General features: G+C 35.7%; 1 protein-coding gene across 5 annotated transcripts in view; it reads left to right on the forward strand.

Annotated features, from left to right (window-relative positions):
* The first annotated feature begins 387 nt into the window (after positions 1-387).
* Positions 388-19,151, forward strand: part of LOC140137762 (dual specificity mitogen-activated protein kinase kinase 7-like) — a 49,635-nt gene continuing 30,871 nt past the window's right edge. Inside the window, exons 1-6 of one of the 5 annotated variants that reach the window (XM_072159526.1) lie at positions 388-558; positions 3,871-3,972; positions 6,768-6,878; positions 10,337-10,504; positions 12,613-12,711; positions 17,688-17,796. In XM_072159526.1, coding sequence (XP_072015627.1) covers positions 423-558; positions 3,871-3,972; positions 6,768-6,878; positions 10,337-10,504; positions 12,613-12,711; positions 17,688-17,796 — 725 coding nt within the window. In that variant the 5' untranslated portion in view covers positions 388-422. The remainder of the gene's footprint in view (positions 559-3,870; positions 3,973-6,767; positions 6,879-10,336; positions 10,505-12,612; positions 12,712-17,687; positions 17,797-19,151) is intronic. The other 4 variants (XM_072159527.1, XM_072159528.1, XM_072159529.1 and 1 more) reach the window with 4 other exon arrangements.

Genomic DNA, 19,151 nt, shown 5'->3' on the forward strand with positions numbered 1-19,151 from the left:
CATTTTGTCATGAGTGTTTGTAGGCAACCTTGATGTTTCCCAAGCTGGGCGTAATAGGCTCAGTCGAACTTCCGCCCAAATTCACCTAATTGGGCGTATGTGTCTTTATTGTGGCAACATTCAACAAACAATGTGGATTATGCATGAGGAGATGACAAAAATTGATATTGATATTCAACCCAAAAATGAATTGATATTTAACTTATGTACCATTCTAGTGAATGATATATTTTAAAAAGAATGAACATAAAAAATAAAAGGGAATAAATGCAAGCTTCAAAGAGAAAAGAGTCTTTACCCCATCAATTATTTCGCTGGTTTCTTTTTTTACTATGGACCCAGGACACGTTAGAAAATAAAGCAGGAATCAATATTTTCTCTTTTTCTCATCGAGAGAACCACGCATGCGTTAAATAGTCAAGATGTCTTCTTCCGTCGAGTTACAGAGAAAATTGAAGCGAATAGAAGCTAAACTACACACCGAAAATGAAGCAAGGAAAATGGATCATATGATAGACTTTACGTTGGAATCTCCAAAAGCGCCTAGGCAAAGGCCGGGTAAGATTGGTGTAATGGTTGCGTTGTAATAACGCTTTTTATTTCAGCCTCATCGCTGTTGTGTACATCTCATTGTTTTGTAAACAACAGCACTGTCATTTTACATTGTGTGTAATGAAATTGCATTGTTGTGATTCATGATTGATGCGATTGTGACTGCAGTACATGTAAGCTTATTAAAGAATTGAGAACAGTGTTGTTCCTGTTATGAACTCTGTAAAACGGCAGGCGTCAAGTAAAATGTGGAATTTGGAATATAGAACATCATATTTTCATTGGTAGGTTATGAAATCTGATTGGGAATTCCCCAAAATGCAAATATTTTATTTTTTAATTCATTTAAAATTTATCATTGTCGTCTTGTGATATGTGATCATCAACAATGATATTAATCTATTCAAAAATGGGTTGGGTATACTTACTCAAGAAAGTTCTCTAGCTTTGAATTTGCTTATAAAATCTAAGTTTAAATCTGCATTCGAGTGCGTATGTTTGTTTTTCGTTTGGTCAGCATTTACATTTTTTGCAACAAATGTTATTCATCCTGCATTCTGTTGAAATTGGGATGAAAGTTATTTTTGATGAGTCAACTTGAACTGTACCTTTTGAGTACTTAAAGAAATCTTGCCTAGCTGTCAATTTTTTTCAGGAATGCTGTATTTCTTGTTTTTTGCCTACCAGGGTTTTCGCGAAATTTGGTTTTGATGAAGAAATGGGTTTTCTGGCAGGAAACATTTTTGGGACTTTTCATTCCAATCCAAGCAGGGTTGTAGCTAAAGTGCTGGGTGGTATTTGAAGGTTCTTTTTGTGAAATTGACATTGTAAATTGCCTAAATTTGGCCAAATTCTATATGATTTTGCAATTTTTGACACTTGGAAGGCTGGGTGCTAGAGTTTAAAAAAATTGTTTATCAGTGGTGGCTCTAAATCTGAGTGCCGGGCTCTGCCGCCGGCCATTGCCCGCAGTAGCTACATCCCTGATACTGCCAATAGTTATTGTTAAAAATGCCAAGTGGCCAATTCCACCATTACGGACGTTACAGATACATGCAACTTGCAACTTTTAAGTGAATAGCACACATGTTTGCTGTTAGGATAACATTTTATAAATGCTACTAGTACGTGTACACTCTAATGTTCATTATTATGAAGCAATTTTGTTTTGGCTTTCTAAGTTAATTAGCTACAGAAATTAGAAACGAGCGTTACGGACGTTACGCGAAAGTGCCTGCCTTTTTGACAGATGGTACATATCCTTAAATCTCCATTCAGTTCTGTGTTTTATTTTTTTCTTAAAACTACATTGAGCAAGCCCCGACTCCATTCTATGTAAACATGAAAAGCAAGTTTGAAATTAATACTCCTGTATCGTCCTACACTGTTGATTTATGTTACGGACGTTACATTTTATCTCAAATGTAACGTCCGTAACATTTTTCATGATGAAAAAAAAACTGTCAAGGTGCTTCCTCAGATTTTTTTCTTTACTATCTTGAAGTAGGTGTGACATCAATCTATGGAGCCATGATTAGCAAGTTTGAAATAAATGCTCCTGTTTTGAGCAATAATGACATTCCAAAATTTTGTTACGGACGTTACAAAGGCACTTTTGGCATGGAATTGGCCAAATACCAGTTAGTGACTGGTCTAGCGAGATCAATCTCACTAAAACACACTTAGAGCTTGGTCTCTATCGCAAAATGGGAAATCCATTTGGCCTCTTTGGGAAAAGGCCGTTGCTCACATCATCGTCATCATTGTTTAAAAATTTGATCGTATGATTGGCCAAGTAAATCTTCAAAATATAGGAAAAAAGGATACATACGTACACACTTTGTAGCAGCTATATTGAATTTAAAATAAATGAAGTATGAATAAAGAGGATAAATGCATGGTACTTGTGTTGTGTGTCATTTTTAAAATACAAATACACCACACTCTCTGTACAGTACAGAAATATTTTCCACTTTCATCATATCATTGCAGAATATCTAGGTCACCGGTGTACATTTGTAGTACAGATTGAATTTTTTTTAAAGAGTTTTAAATTGTGCAATTGAGAAATGTTATTGCAAAGGTGGTTTTGTCATTAAGGGGGTACTACATGTACACCCCTGGCCAATTTTGTGCCTATTTTTGCATTTTTCTCAAAAATTATAGCGCATTGGTGACAAGTAAGATATGTATATTATAGGGCAAGGACTACAACTACTGCACTGAAAATTCAGCACCTCAAGGCAAGTATATGTGACACGATCTGGTCCATGGGGGCCAAAGGCGGCAAATTTGAAACTGAGATAAAGGTAAAAATATGGAGTAAAAAACAATAAAATACATAAGAAAATAGACATCAATAAACTTCATAACTTTAGAACCAAGTATGCTAGACTATTGGTGTTTTCAGTAAATGATAGCATATTGTATGTATAATGTAATATTACAGTAACTCAATTTCCAAAAATGCCTCCTTTGGCCCCCATGGACCAGATCGTGTCACATATTGATTTATTGATCAATTATTGGTTTTCCCTCATTTTGGACTGTAACTCTACAACTGTTGTCTGTGTTGAAATAAAATTTCCAGTGCAGTAGTTGTAGTCCTTGCCCCTATAATATACATATCTTACTTGTCACCAATGCACTATAATTTTTGAGAAAAATGCAAAAATAGGCACAACATTGGGCAGGGGTGTAGTACCCCCTTAAGTGTATTTTACAAATTATTATCTGTTTCTATTAATTACAAAGATGCATATTGAGCCATTTTTTGTTGTTGAAGCAATGCGCATTTGACATTGTTCAGTTTTGCAATTATTGCATGGTCCCTGTACAATGTACATATGTTTGTAGGGGAAGCCACAACTTGATCCGCACTGAACAGGCTTATGATTTATGTGCAAAAGGACATTATTTACCAGTACCTCATATGATTATTGTTTCCCTTTAATATCTAGCAGTACTTCTAAGTAGCACAAAATATGTGCGCGCTTTCTGTTGCTTTTATTTGTTTGCAAATTATGTACAATGTATCATCGTGGGCAATTTTAAGCTTAGTCCCCTAGACAGACTTTTTCTTATCATCTCTGATTGGCTCAATACATGATCTGTACCTCTCTTCGTAGTTCGTAACCAATCAGCATAGTTCTTAAGAGGCTGATAATGCCTATGCCGATGCATGAGGTTAAGATGATTCAAGGTCTTTCACTTCGCTTTGGCCTTTTCTCCAGATTATTTAGTTTTAGTGTAAAGTAAATAATAATTTAATGATTTGATCAAGTGATATATGACCACTTTTTGTTTTAAAATAACTAGACCTGGGTTTACATAGATGTTCTGATCGTAATGAGGCCAAACCAGTGGACAGACCTAGGATACCCTTACGTCATGATTCACCAAAGCATCGCCCAAGACCCGGTATGTAGTCTTGCATTTTGTTTTTCAGTTTACTTTTTTTTTAATACCATTTGCTGTGTTGATTTTTACTTATTTTTGCTTTACATCAGTTTGTTGAATCACTGTTTTCTGCAAAGAAATTGTTTCTCAGTGTTCTCACTATCAAGATGTTTTCCCGGCTATATTTTATTACACAAACGTGAGATTTATAACTCAAAAGAGCTTCAAAGGATCTACTTTCAAATTTGGTACCGGTAGTGTGCCACATACTGTAAAGTACTGCAATACAATTGATGTTTTTTCTGAAAACTTGCAAACTTTACACAATTTGCACGCATGCAAACATTTCATGCTTGATCAACAGGAATATCCTTTTGACTGTCATCCAAAGTGTATAATATATTTTCACAAAATATAAATTTGTGGATTTCCATGCCCAGTTAGTTCAAATGCAGTGAACTACAAAGCTCCAATCTGCATGCACAAAAGAGTTAGACCGCGTCTAAAGTTAGACCTGGTCTAAGTGTAATTTAGTCCCAGGAGAAAGGACATTTTCCTTTATATTTGCGTACGGTAAGTAATTTTGTATTATATTTGAACTTTGCATTGAAATCTTTAGAATTTGCAAGCTACTCTAGGAAGGAAATAAGAGTAAAGGACCATTCCTGATGGAATTAAATTCCACTTAGACCAGGTCTAACTTTAGACCTGGTCTAAGTGGAATTTAGTCCCAGGAGAAAGGACATTTTCCTTTATATTTGCGTACGGTAAGTAATTTTGTATTATTTTTGAACTTTGCATAAATTTAAATCTTTAGAATTTGCAAGCTACTCTAGGAAGGAAATAAGAGTAAAGGACCATTCCTGATGGAACTAAATTCCACTTAGACCAGGTCTAACTTTAGACCCGGTCTAACTTTAGACCCGGTCTAACTCATTTGTGCATACATGTACGGACCTTAGTGTAGGAAGGTTCTGTGAAATTTCTGATCAGTTTTACTACAGAACTATATGTATCACAAAATAAAACATGTACAGAACTTGTGAAAGAAGTCAACCTTACGTATACATACATGTATGTATTGAGTTTACTTTTCCCATGGTCTTGATTGAATTATTCACTTAATGTTTTATGTCATAAATTCTTATTTCAGTATTCTAAATTAAGAGATGAGAAGCAATTTCTTTTCACTTGAGAAATGGCTGTGCTGCGTTTAACCCAGAGTTTGTACATTTATTTGATCAGCTTAATTTGATGTAACTTTTCAAGAAAAATTTAAAACAAAAACAAGAATTTTGTTAAATGTGTTGAGAGGATTTAGTGATTTGTTGTTTCAAATTTGCAGTCTAGGACATTATGAACGCAATCGAAATTTATGTTGTCTTTGGTCAATAGACATTTCTAAACTATATACACAATGTTGAAAATCTTTTTCTTGATCAAGTTACATTTTATGGTGATAGTCCCTATTTCATGTGCATCTTTTACAATGTAATTTGTAAAATCTTATTTTTACCCCAATTATTCCATAACCAATATATTTTTTACTTTAAGAGTTATTTGCTTGCATTGATGTTCTCCTATATATCCCACTTCAAACCCATTTTCAAAAGCAGCCTTAAATTTGGTTGAAAACAGGAAAACCGGGATATTCCAGTTGAAATCCATACACCCCTGTAGAAGACAAAAATCTTATTATTCTTTCACAAAGTGAGTGTGAAATTCAAATAGGGTTACCTGAATGGGTGACTCTATTTGAAATCTGCACTCCCTGTGTAGAAGATTAAGGTCATGTCTCCCATAGGGGATACCGATTTCAACAGGAATAACCCATTGTAGCTGACCTGCTTCTTGATATTGTCAGAGCAGCATCAGAAAATTGAATAGCCCTGGTGTAAAATGTATTTCTGCACAGTGCAGGTTATTGGTCATTTTTGAACCTGAACAGAAATTTCCTCTTGTTAGATTTGTACGCAATGTTAATAATATTTTATTTATTTTGATCTGTATGGAGTCCATTTATGTTTGACATCATTTTGAATCAATTGAATAACTCAATTAATAACTAGTATGCATAGTACTGCTGCACTGACATCCTGGAAGTTGTGGCTTTTATTTTGCTATCTTTAATGACAAACAATTGAGAACTGAAACGTTAGGCTTGTGTTAACCCCTGAGCACTACCTGCCGATCTAACATTGCCTCTGATTGGTCAATTACATGATATCTTCACTTTAATCACCAATCAGCATGAAGCTTTGCAAATAATTCACGGTACACCCCAATTTTTTTGCGAGGTGAAATTATTCTAATAATGTTGTTGATTGGTCCAGTTGATAATGAAAACTTCTTTTTGGCCAATCGGCAGGTAGTTCTCATGCAGATTTATTTTGATTGCAGTATGAGTACCCGAGACTAGATTTGATTATCAAAAAATGCATCTATTTTGAATGTAGATGTGCAAAATTTAATTTCTATTGTCATGATTATGGGATTATATAAACCCATTAATAATTTTTTTTACATTAAATATAATTTCAATATATAGGACTCAACTTTTTACAATCTGCAACAAGCTGTTTTACAGAAACTCTAGGGTTAATGGATTTGCCCATTATTAAAGTGCAAGCAAACTACCTTTTTTTTTAGGGCTTTAACAATATACATACCGTACATTTAATAATAATACAAAATAATGCCAAGTGTGAAATTGTTTGATTGTAACAAAATTATTTAGATACAATAATTAACTTGAGTCAGTCCAACTTTAAATTATGCAATTTCCTGTAATTTTTTCAATAATTAAACTTATCTAGACCCAAGTATACGTGGGACTGGGAATGAGACTAGTCCTATAAGGATACCAGACAGGCCTAGGATAGACTTCAAGCTAGACTCTCCCAAGACGCATCAGCGACAGAGGCCTGGTAAGATATGTACATGTAGAAGAAAATTTATAGTACCACAATTTCATCACTTAATTCATCCTGCACAAAGACCAACATGTAGACCACATACTCGTTAATATTAATTACTAGATACTTATTAATTAGTAGATTTAACTTTGCAAAAGGTTTTGTTACATTTCAAACAGACACTTAATTAGAAATTGCTATAATTGAAATTTAAGATCTTTTTGGGAAAGTTACTTCTGAACAATCTTGATGTGATTTCTGAAAGCTCTAAAGTTCATTAGTGACATCAATACTTTTTTGCAGTTGCGCTGCAAGCGTGCTGACAAACTGACCTTGTACGCATGTGAGTATGCTCTCAAGTTCGTTAGCGACAAAGTGCTTTTTCGCGATTGCACTGTACTACAAGCATGTTGACAAACTGATTTTGGCTTCATGCGTGATGCTCTGCGTTATTAACTTAACATACACAATTTGATACTGCGACAAGCGAAATACACACCTACGTCACTACCGAACCGATGTACTCAATTGAAATGTTTCCCTTTTTGAAATACATGTACATTGTACATGTATTTCCTTTCAATTGATCATCCTAATACATGTAGGACTATATCTTTCAAGAGTGCATTTTTACCCATTACAATGTACAGGATTGTTCTACTTAGAGAATAAAGGTATTGGTTTTAGCCCTGTCGTGCATCTATCGTCTCATATAACACGGGCGACATCGTTATCATTATTTTTGGCGTAAAACAACTCGGCTTCGCCTCGTTGTTTTACGCCAAAAATAATGATGTCGCCCGTATTATATGAGACGATAGATGCACGATAGCGGCTAAAAACAATACCTTTATTATCATTCTTAAACACTTCAATTCAAATAGAAATATCATAAGTATTACAAATTTTAATCAAATTGAATCCTACATTTTATAAGGAACTACCTAGGGCTTAAAATCGATCAGTCCCGTTGTTGCTATGCGCCTCCGATTGGTTCAAATAGCGAGTACGCGTATCGCGTCGACGCACACGCGCTGACCCGTGTGATATGACACAATATAAGTAAGAACCAATGAGATTGCAGGAACGTTCTTCTTAAGAATTTCCGTTACAAATTACACCTATTTTTATTTTGTCACTGTTTGGAATGTAACAATATTTTTAAACAATTTAGTAAACAATATCTTCTTGTGTTGAAGTAAAATTGATTTTTGTGCACTTTTAAATTAACATGTTGATTGAGAGTTGACTGTTTTGGGAAAAATGTGCATTGGAACATTTTCAATCTACTCAGCAACAAGAAATTGACTGAATGTCATACACCAGAATGTGCAGAAACTTTATGCATGTATCAAAATATTTACTTTTAAGCTTAAAACTACATGACACAACATTTTAAGTAATATGACCATTTAAATATGATATGGTTATCTTAGGAATCTTGACCCACTTTGTGGTTTACTGTACATACAATGTATACATGACCACAAGGTATGTGTACATTGTACATACAATGTACATGCATTTAGGGTACATGTATATATATTCACTCCAAAAAAAAAGTCCCCACTTGTTTGACAGATCATACCTTTTTAAAAGTACAATTAAAATAAAAAGCAATGATATTTATATGGATGTGACAAGAATTTTGTTATCTGCAGTATGATACCACACTTGTGTAAAAACAAATCGGAATGAACGGGACTTAGAGCGTGTTTCTACAGGCGCACCGCTAAGTTACCGCTAAATGGATAACGCTATCTTACCGTTATCTTGCCGTTTAACCTGCTGTTTCCACAGACAGGTTTTTGCCGTTGGCGTGTTCATACCGCTTAATCTGAATGACAAACATGTTTTAAAAGTGTATTTTGTCTTAACTTTTACGGTAGTATGGCCAAAATCTTGCATCGTAGGCCTAGAATTAATGCTAGAATGGATTGTTTAATGGTTGATTATTGCTAAAAAAGCACTTTTTTTTGTTATATTTTGCAAATCAACAGAAAAGTTTTACATTTTACAGTTTTTCACTATTTTGTAGCATTTACAAATTTCCGTGAGCAAACCCCGAATTGTGTGAATTTGTCTGTTTTTCCGTATCACGGAGAAATTGTGGCTTTACATAATAGTTTGGACTTGTTATGTTGCCCAGGCTGTTATTAACATTTTTGTCATGTCATCTGTCCAATTAACATGTTGATTATCAGCCATTTTGTTTGATTTTGCTCAATAATCGGCAAGTTACCGCTTAGGTCTGTTTCCACAGAAAATCTACCCGCTTCGTCAACGGCAAAAACCTACTCCAACGAGGTTTCCGTTGGCGTTGAAAAAGGCGTTGCAAAAAGGCGTTGGAGGCTGTTTCCACAGGAGTGATTAGCGGTTCCATACCGTTTCCAAAACGGTATTTGGCTCTGTAGAAACACGCTCATAATTAGTGATTGAATGAAAATTGGTGCAATTTTCCTGACTTGTTCCACTCACCGTAGGTAAGTGGCAGTCAGCATGTGTTATCAGTCGGTAAGAACCAGTGCTGACTGCTGTCTTTTCAATACAGAGAGCATAATGGTTTTAAGACCTAGTAAAGCGGCATCCTTTTACACAGTAAATGATCATGATGATGCTGCAACCTTTTGTATAGCACCAAATGTCTGATTCTCAATCACTCTGAGTTTGGTATCATACTGCAGCTAATAAAATTCACTGCACACAGTGGCGTACCGTGGCCGCCCCAACCCCGGGGGGCTGAAGAAGAAACAATTTTGCCGCCCCTTCCTTAACAGCCCGAAAAGGTTGACACAATTTTTTTCTCGGTCGTTTGAAAGTGAAGGATTTTAGGCGCTAGCGCCCTAAAAGCAACCCTTTTTCAAATTTTTTTATGCTTTTTCAATTTTTGCGCCCTTTTTATTTGCTAATTCATTTTGCCGCCCTTCGTTTTTGCCGCCCTGTTTTTACCCTTCTTCTTCTTCCGCCGCCCTTCGTTTTTTGCCGCCCTACTTTGACCCGGGGCTGGTGCCCTAAAGCCCCCAAAAATACGCGCATGGCACAAGTCATATTAATGTTATTGCTTTTGATTAATTGTGCTTTAAAAAGTTATGACCCCTCTAACAAGCAGGTCTTTCTTTTTTGATGGAAATTTGATGCATTTTACAGTCAGCAACTGTCTTACAAAGAAATGATTAATTGATGACAAAAAGGACAATTTTTTTTAACTTGCAATATAATTTCAGCAAAACAAGGATGTTTTGTTGCAGCTGACCCAATCCTGCATTATATTTTGTTGTTAAGTTTGCATGTGATTATTGTACCTTGAGAGTTTGTTGGTAGTTGAAAAATAAAAGATGTTTGACAGTGACATGTACATGTCGTTCAGAACATCTTCACAAAATCTGACCAAAATAAAATAACATAATAAGAACATATACATCGTAAGTTGAAGTAAAGTAATTAAACCTACACTAACTTTAAAAATGTAGAGTTGCCTGGGTTACGTCCATGCATTGGTAATGACACCTCCTTCAGACGGATGATGATAGACAGGCCCAGAACAATAGAATTCAAGCTAGACTCTCCAACAAGGAGTGTCAAGAAGCAGATTGGGTTCATGTTGGATTCACCCACAAAAGCACATCGCCCAAGGCCGGGTAAGAGACTGATCATCTTGGATGATTTTATGGATGGAGCATGTGGATTTTGGCCTGATCTTCTCTTCATACATACAGCATTTTGCGAACATACATGTATAAACATTTTGGGAGACCAGTTTTGTAATGTTGCTTGTGAGAATGTTTTTGATGTTTTTAATGATACAATGTTGGAACAAATGATTGCATGCATAATATTTAGACAATAATTAATAGCAACTTTAATAAATACCTACTGAAACTGACAAACACAAGCGATGTGATAAGGCTAAATGAGTCATTTGTCGCTAATATTGATTTTGAGATATACATGTATGGTCCAATAATAGTATTCAACTTTTTTGTTATTATTTGGAGTTTTCATATTACAAAACCAAATTTTTGAACACTGACCTGACAGTTTAGGTATGTCTTGGACGACATACTTCCTCAGAGTGATTGGTATCCCATCATCCTCTTAGCTGCTGGTAACACAGCTCCATCCCCAGGGGGCGTGGTCTTGAGGAGAGGGTCATACACGTGACTGAGATGATAGGCCCCCTCGTCTCTCATCTCAGTCACGTGTACATGTATGACCCTCTCCTCAAGACCACGCCCCCTGGGGATGGAGCTGTGTTACCAGCAGCTAAGAGGATGATGGGATACCAATCACTCTGAGGAAGTATGTCGTCCAAGACATACTGAAACTGTCAGGTCAGTGTTCAAAATTTGGTTTTGTAATATGAAAACTCCAAATTATAATTATCTACAAACCTGATGAATCTCTTCACAAGTTTTTTGTTATTGTTTTGAGTACGGTAACACTTAAATGACCTTAACTTAAGAACCGTAAGTCCAATTGTGAAGGAGTTTTCATTGAAATAAATCTCTGAATATGACAAATACAATGAAATTTATAAATGAATTTTACTTAAATGACTCGTTTAGCTTGATCGCATCACAGTTAAGTTCTGCAAAGTCACACGTCTTGCTTCAAACATCATTGAACTATTTAGACTCAAAGACTAACACACACATAAAAACAAGCAAAATTGAATTCCCAGGCAAGTGAGCGATTGAAAGCTTGTGCCATGTTATTTACAGTTTCCAAGGAATTGTTTTATGGAACTTGTAAGTCTGTGGTAGATCGCAATACTGAAGTTGCTTCAACTGCTTGTGTGAGCTTCCGCAGCTGTGTAGCAAGTATTTGGAATGTTTAAAAACATTCGGATTCAGATTTAAAAACCAGTATTCATGCAGTAATGCTAACATATCAGAAAAGCACCAAGCCACTAATTATTAACATAGCACCTACTAATACTAGCACATCATTGGGCTATACCCCTATGGAAGACATGACCTTAATCTACCACACTGGGAGTGTGAATTTCAAATGGGGTTACTATACCTAAATAGGAGACTCCATTTGAAATCTACACTCCTGTGTGGAAGATGAAGGTCATGCCTTCCACAGGGGGTGTATGGATTTCAACTTGAAGTTGAATAACCCATTGGCATAACTTGGGAATACCTAAATCACAGGTTGCATGGAATTCCTTACTTAGAGCAATTCACTGATACATTTTTACATGTAAATACATAAAGGGTATTCAGAAGTTATTCCACATTTACTAACCAACTTGATATGATGTGCATGTATGTAATGCATTACAACTCCTGGGGGAGAGACTGTGAGGTAAAATTATTTTCCCCTTTATCTCTCTCTTTCTATGATTGAACTTCTTATTGTACTATCGTTGTATCCAAGTCTTTCACAGGCATTGTCTTATAATATTGTGTATTGTCATGGAGTTGAAGTACTTTTATGTCTGGACTCTTTCCTCTCATTTGTTGCAGACAAGTTTGGGGAAGTTTCTTGGATTAGGGTGTAGTTTATGTTTGGATAGGGATTGGACATACAATATGTGTTTCATCCCCTATGTAGGTGGTAGATGCACTCTTCACAGTCTATTTACAGCACAGATTTGTGCTGGCTTTATAATGAACATGACTGCAACATTCTGATTACTGTATTTAATTTGCATTGTTAGATACAGCACGTAGTATAGCATTGTTTTTTGAGTTAATTTTAATCCAAGCCTGCATTTTATTTTTAACTGACTAAATAGAGCCCAGTTTACGTATGCCAGACAAAGAGAGTCCAAGGATCCACAGACCTAAGATAGACTTCATACTAGAATCACCAAAGACTCAAAGGCCCAGGCCTGGTAAGATTTGGTAGTGTAGGTAGAGTAAGATCTACATGTATTACTTCCTCAGTGTCAGTAAGTGATCTCTCCACTGATATAAAAACTTTCTTTCAACTGAATAGATGAAATTGACATCTATTGCAAGTGCATTGAACAGACTTCATACTAGAATCACCAAAGACTCAAAGGCCCAGGCCTGGTAAGATATGGTAGCGTAGGTAGAGTAAGAGCCATTACTTCCTCAGTGCCAGTGAGTGATCTCCCCACCAGTCAAGCTTATATAAAAACTTTCTTTGAACTGAATAGATGAAATTGACATCTATTGCATGTGCATTGAACATACTTCATATACTAGAATCACCAAAGACTCAAAGGCCCAGGCCTGGTAAGATTTGGTAGTGTAGGTAGAGTAAGATTTGTTTCCTCACCTGAGCGATTTTCTTAACCATTCAAGTTAAAATCAAAAGCCTTCTTTGAATAAATGAGATTTACATGTAGTGCACTGCATGTGCATTGAACAGACTTGAATCACTTCACGCTAGAATCACCAAAGACTTGGAAGGGCCAGACTGGGTAAGGTTTAGTACTTTATAGCATAGGTACTGTATTACTTCCATGATTTTTAGGAATGGTCACAAATTTTGTTAGTGATGTTTATTTTTATTGTTAAAAATAGCTTGGTATGTTTCATAGCATCAAGTCCGCCCACTGTGATTCTACTGCATGGATCTCCAGGATGCATCTAAATGTGGCAATAGGACACAATACTGTATTTTCTGTAAAATTAATATTAAACATCTCCTTACAATATTTCTATGAAAAAATTACTGAAATCATGTGCAACAACTTCTATATATATGCTATATCATGTGAGTAAGTTTAAACTTGCATCAGTCATGTCAGTGTTGACCATCACAAACGCTAAATTGGGTGTACAAAACTTGTTCTAACTTAACTTCCTTCCATCCAGTTCTTTGCCAAATTATGGTAGAATTTCATTAAGTAAGTCATATTATCTGAAAATTTGCGTCTAATGAAGGCCTCTTTAAAAATAAATTGCATGCCCAGAGCTTTTATTACAGACAATACAATAATGTGTTTGTGATGAAAATGCTCTGAGCATTAACATTGATATTTTGTGCTACAATGTAGCTATACATAAAACTGAGGAAAAATTCATTGTTCCCATGAGTCTGCAGTGATTTCAGGCTTTCAGGTACATACTATATTGAGGTACATACTGTTTCAGGTATACACACTAACATGCTGATATTTGGTTTAAAAAACCATGATTCGGTACGTGTATTGGGGTAGCCAGTAGTCAAGTATAATTTACTTATCAAACACTGAAATCAGAACAAACAATAGAAAAAATACTGACATCCTGTGTTTTTTAAAATATCTGTACATAGGTCACATCCTACTGTATACTTTGCATAGAAGCTTTGGTGGTTTGATAGTTACATACAGATCTATGTGTATATTGAGGCAAATTTTGTTACTTACTATTCATACAAACATAAAAAAAAATATTTGCGATTTCCATAGTTTGAACACTACACTGAGTTTGAAGTGGCTCACAAATTAATTTAAATTCTGACTTAGATTTGGCTTTCATCCTTGATATCTTGACATATTTTAATCTTTTTAGGCAAGAAATATATTGTATTTACAGTTATTTACACTGGAAACTCCAAATGTCTTAAATTGGAAAAATCGTCCTTCTTTTAATACCCTGGTTGAATGGGGAATTAGGTGTGGCTAACAATAGAACACACTCAAAAGAAGGACAAAATCAAGCTCAAATTAAGACAAAAATAAGCTCAAAGTTGGATGAATGCACTTGAATGTTGGATCAGTCAATACAGTCACAATAGGAAGAAGTACTTCACTCAAGAGGGCACTCAAGTGAAGTGGATTCAGTAAATTTGGCTTGAATTGGTCTTACTTTGAGCTAGTTTTTGAGTGGTTCAGCTTATTTTGGTCTTACTTTTGAGTGTTTTGGTCCAACTTTTGAGTGTTTTTTATTGTCAGCCAATGCTAATTCCCAATTCAAGCTGGAAGATTAAAAGAAGGACGATTTTTCCAATTTAAGACACTGTGTGTTAGCAGTGTTATATAGTGCAATTTGCATTTACATTGTGGTTTGATCACAAAGGCTGTTTTGAACAAATTCTATGAAAAATACCCCCTGTGTATGTATTTTTTTCCATTAACAAATATTGTTCAATGCTGTCGTTTCCGGATACTTATATATTTCTTGCTGAAATGAAATTTGAATTGGAAAATAAAATTTGAATTTGAATTTATGCGCAACTATTTCAAAATGATACATATTACTGTATTCGACCTAATTAGTGCCCTTCCCCTAATAAGTACCCCTACAAAATTGACAATCGTCTAAGCGTCCCCTTTTCAAAGTGTCTGAACTAATCAAATTGGGCATGTGTTTTTTAAACAGATTTCCTATTTACACCATGTGACTTACCGATAATACTGATTTTGACTTCAGATACAATGTTTCTGAGAGTAAATTCCTCACTTTCACATTTATTCAGCATCCCACAATAGCTAATTAGGTAGAATACGGTATATATTTTTGGAAGCAAGATATTGGAATTTCAAATTAATGATAATTTTAGCTACTATGTATATGCCACATGATTGCATGAAGTATTGGTTGTTTACAAATCAAAAGACCGAGAGGTGCTTTCTGTCGTTTTAATTCTTTTATAGAGATAATTTTTCAGAGAATTGCAGGGATTTCAGAAATTGGGCCATAAAACAAAATCAGGGAATGTACAAAAAAACTTTTTTCCTGAAATTTGATGATGGTATTTCATCTAAAATAAATGAAAACAAAATGTATTTTTAGGGGGGGTGATACCTCTGTAGCCTACATGTATACCCCATTAATGTTTGATGCTGCGCACAAGCGCTCGGCCAGCTGGCCAAGGACCAAATCGATTTTCAACAAATTTACTGACACCTCTGTTACATCTCGGCTTTCATATTTTGTGGGATAAAACCCTAGAAACAAGCAACTGCTACTATACTGTACTATCATTTTGATATACATGGTAGCCATACAAGTACTCATAAACCAACGCAATAGCAGCAATGGATCAGGTGTCAATCAATTAGCGTGTTGATATATTCAGGATACTTTCTAGGAAAAAGATGGTTCCTACCACAATGTCTGGCTGCATGGTTGGGAAAGCAATCCGCCCACGTGGTCCGGTCTACAGCTTAACAAACCCACCTTCAAGGGGGCACCAGCAAAATTCTTTTCTTCTCAGTTATAAAAAAAGGATCTAGTTTTGCTGTTGACCTGCCAATGAATGGTTAAGCCATGTTATAAAATCTATATAAATATTGTTCTCTGTTCATTGACACTTTCTCCAAACTGTAGTCAGTCAAAGGGCGATTTACTTGCCAGTTGCAATCCTCAGATTGGAGTAAATTCTTATTTTGAAACTTTATGAAACAATTCCAAACATTACTAAAAAAAAAAAAAAAAAAAAAACTACAAGCAAAGAGTGAATTGAGTATAAATTGTACTTAAAAGAACATTGTGTAATATTATAGAATGATGATTGAGCTCTGTTTATGCCATACATGTATTCAATTCAATTTGACTTATTTGGTATGGAGTGTTTAGGTGATTATGAATGTATTTTCTATCCTTAGATATACAGGCCTACATTTGTATTCTGGTTGCAGTGGGCAAGATTGACATGGGATGCGTTTGTAGAATTTACTGCAGTGTTTAAAAAAATGCACCCAAGTTTAACATGTTTGTTGCACTCTGTTATAACATGTAACTAACCGGTATATTGAATTACTTATGTGTACAATTATACATGCACACGTGTAGGTGCACATTTGGCATGCCAAACAGTGTACAAGTCTTCAAATTTGAAGTTGGCACATAGTATGTATATTTGATGAAGATGAAGACATTGTCCTACCATGTACTGAGGTGGGAGCTACTAATTTCAACCGCTGCCTCTAAATACTGCAAGTAATCATGTGCAGTGTGCATCTTCCTTATTTCCCATTTCAAAGCAAAATGTTTCTCATTTTTTGGCCAAATTAAGGAGAAAATAAAAAGAACTTAACTTTAATAATTTTTCACAGTTCAGAGAAGTATAATTTAAAAAGCCATAATGTATGATCATTTTAAATGATTTTTTTTTCCAAAACTGATTTTTTTGGCATACATTTGAAATGTTTATACATGTCCCAACTTACACTCTGTATTGGAATCAGCCAAATTTGTTGTTTTTGTGGACAACAGAGCAATTTGGATTGAGTGTCTTATAGACATTAAATCATTCCATAGAGCTCCACAGTTAAAAGCAGCCAAGAGAGTAAGTGCACATACTACTACAGACTATCCATCAACAGTCAAATCCTTGTGCTTTGTATGATGTGAATTCTTGCATATTCATGAGGGTCGATCGTGAGTGTCTGACGATCACGCCGGCGTTGTGCGAGGTACGTGCGTAGCACTTTTGTCTGTTGGACTTTCATCATCGAACGATTGGCCCTCATTTATCAGGTGATGCTGAGATTTTGACTGTTTGTGGTTCGTCTGTAGACGGTAGTAGTCTGTGAGTATGTGGCTTTTCTTTAATTTCATCTCGCTATTATTTTACCTTAAAATGGCCAGAAAACTTTCCTGACAGTTCTTACTTATAATATTTCATAATTTTTGGCAAAGAATAACAAAATTATTTTTGTGACTTTAATGCCATTACACCAACAAAGACATTTTGTTTACCAAACGATTCCTCAGTGGTTTTCAGTGACCCTCAGTAAACTGGCAATGTTGTGAAATCCCTGGGTGTGTACGAGGACAGCATGCATATTTGATCTCTCAAAACAACTACATCGAAGTACTAGTACATAAATCTTAAAGTGAGGGAACCAAATAAAGTTGCAACTATATATTTAATTCATTGTTTTTGCATTTCTTCTTGTTCTTCCAGTTCTATTTCCAGAGAAAGACGGTCACACCGGTACGTCACCTAGCCGAAGGGGTAAACCTAGGGGTAATTTTGGCTTTTCCAGACCACTTCATAGAAACTCAATAGATAGGTAAGGCATTGGACTATTCCTGTTGAAATCCACACAACTCTATAGAAGACATATGGCCTTAATGTCCCATACAGAATACAGAGGGAGAAGATTTCAAAGGGAGTGGAAGATTAAGGTTATGTCTTCCATAAGGGTGTATGGATTCCTCCTTTCTCATTTCTCTCTCTTTCACTTTCATTCCTCTGTCAACTGAGCTCTTTCCCTCCATTTCTGTTTCTCTCCATTTCTGTTTCGCTTTCTCTCCATTTCTGTTTCTGTTTCTCTCCATTTCTGTACCTCTTTCTCTCCTAACGTTTGCAAAAGCCTTGTTTTGAAACACAAATAATACATATACATAAGATCAGTTTATCTTTGCTCCTTGCACAAAGATTGTATTACTAAATCTTGGTGCATTTTGATTTGGGTGAAAATGGCTCTTTCACTTCGGGGGAAAACGAGCATCGAAAATAATAATGGTGCAACACACAAAATACTCAAGCAAGAATGATAGAACAGTTTATCCTCACTTTTTGTGAAAATCAAGCAGGGGTCGATTTAGGAATCTACAAATGAGTTGGTTTTTTTTTTTCAAACAACAGGCTGAAAAGTACATGCACAGCAGCAAAATTACATGCACAGCTAAAAACCTACATATATTTACAGTGCATGCAAAACCCCTCTAGATCAAGCCCTGAAATCAAGCAGCTAAACAAAATATAGGTTCATTTTGATTATCTGATGAATTGATTCTTCGCTTTTCGAGAAAATCAAACATCTAAACATCCAAAAAAAGTTGAACTTTTGTGCATCCTTAGCATGGAAGAAAGTTAGTATTGTGCTGTCTGCAGGAATTCCCTTGGGAGCGGCGCCAGGTCTCATTTCCCAAGTGTTAAGTTCTCTTCCTGGACCCCACCTCAAAGCAGAATTGAGAGGTAGATTAAATGCTAGGCTGAGATTTCCCAGAAATAAGCTGAAGAAGGTATCGCAGGATGAAAATTGATTATGGAGTATAGACTCTCTCTCTTGAGGTGCTTGATGCAGCCCTCAAAATTAACCCACAGCACCCATGGCATTTTGCCGTGGGTGCCCACCCCCACTGCCGTAATGCCCTTAAAATATGTCCTTTACCCAAGGCAGTCACTTGCCGTGCCCTCTAATGAAGTTGCTGTGGGTGCCCCAGCCCTGCCCCTTTATTATATAATCATCTATCTATGTTTGTGTGTGTTTTCTTCACTTTTGAGAAATTGCCTTGGTGCCCTTCTCAAATTTGCAACAGTTGCCATGATGCCCTCTTGAAATACTACAAACTGCTGTGCTGCCTTGCCTTTTCAGTGAAAATCCAAGGCAATTATCAACTTGCCCTAAAAAAGTTGCCG

The sequence above is a fragment of the Amphiura filiformis genome, chromosome 17 (genome assembly GCF_039555335.1).
Source record: "Amphiura filiformis chromosome 17, Afil_fr2py, whole genome shotgun sequence".
In the NCBI taxonomy this organism is placed as follows: Eukaryota; Metazoa; Echinodermata; class Ophiuroidea; order Amphilepidida; family Amphiuridae; genus Amphiura; species Amphiura filiformis.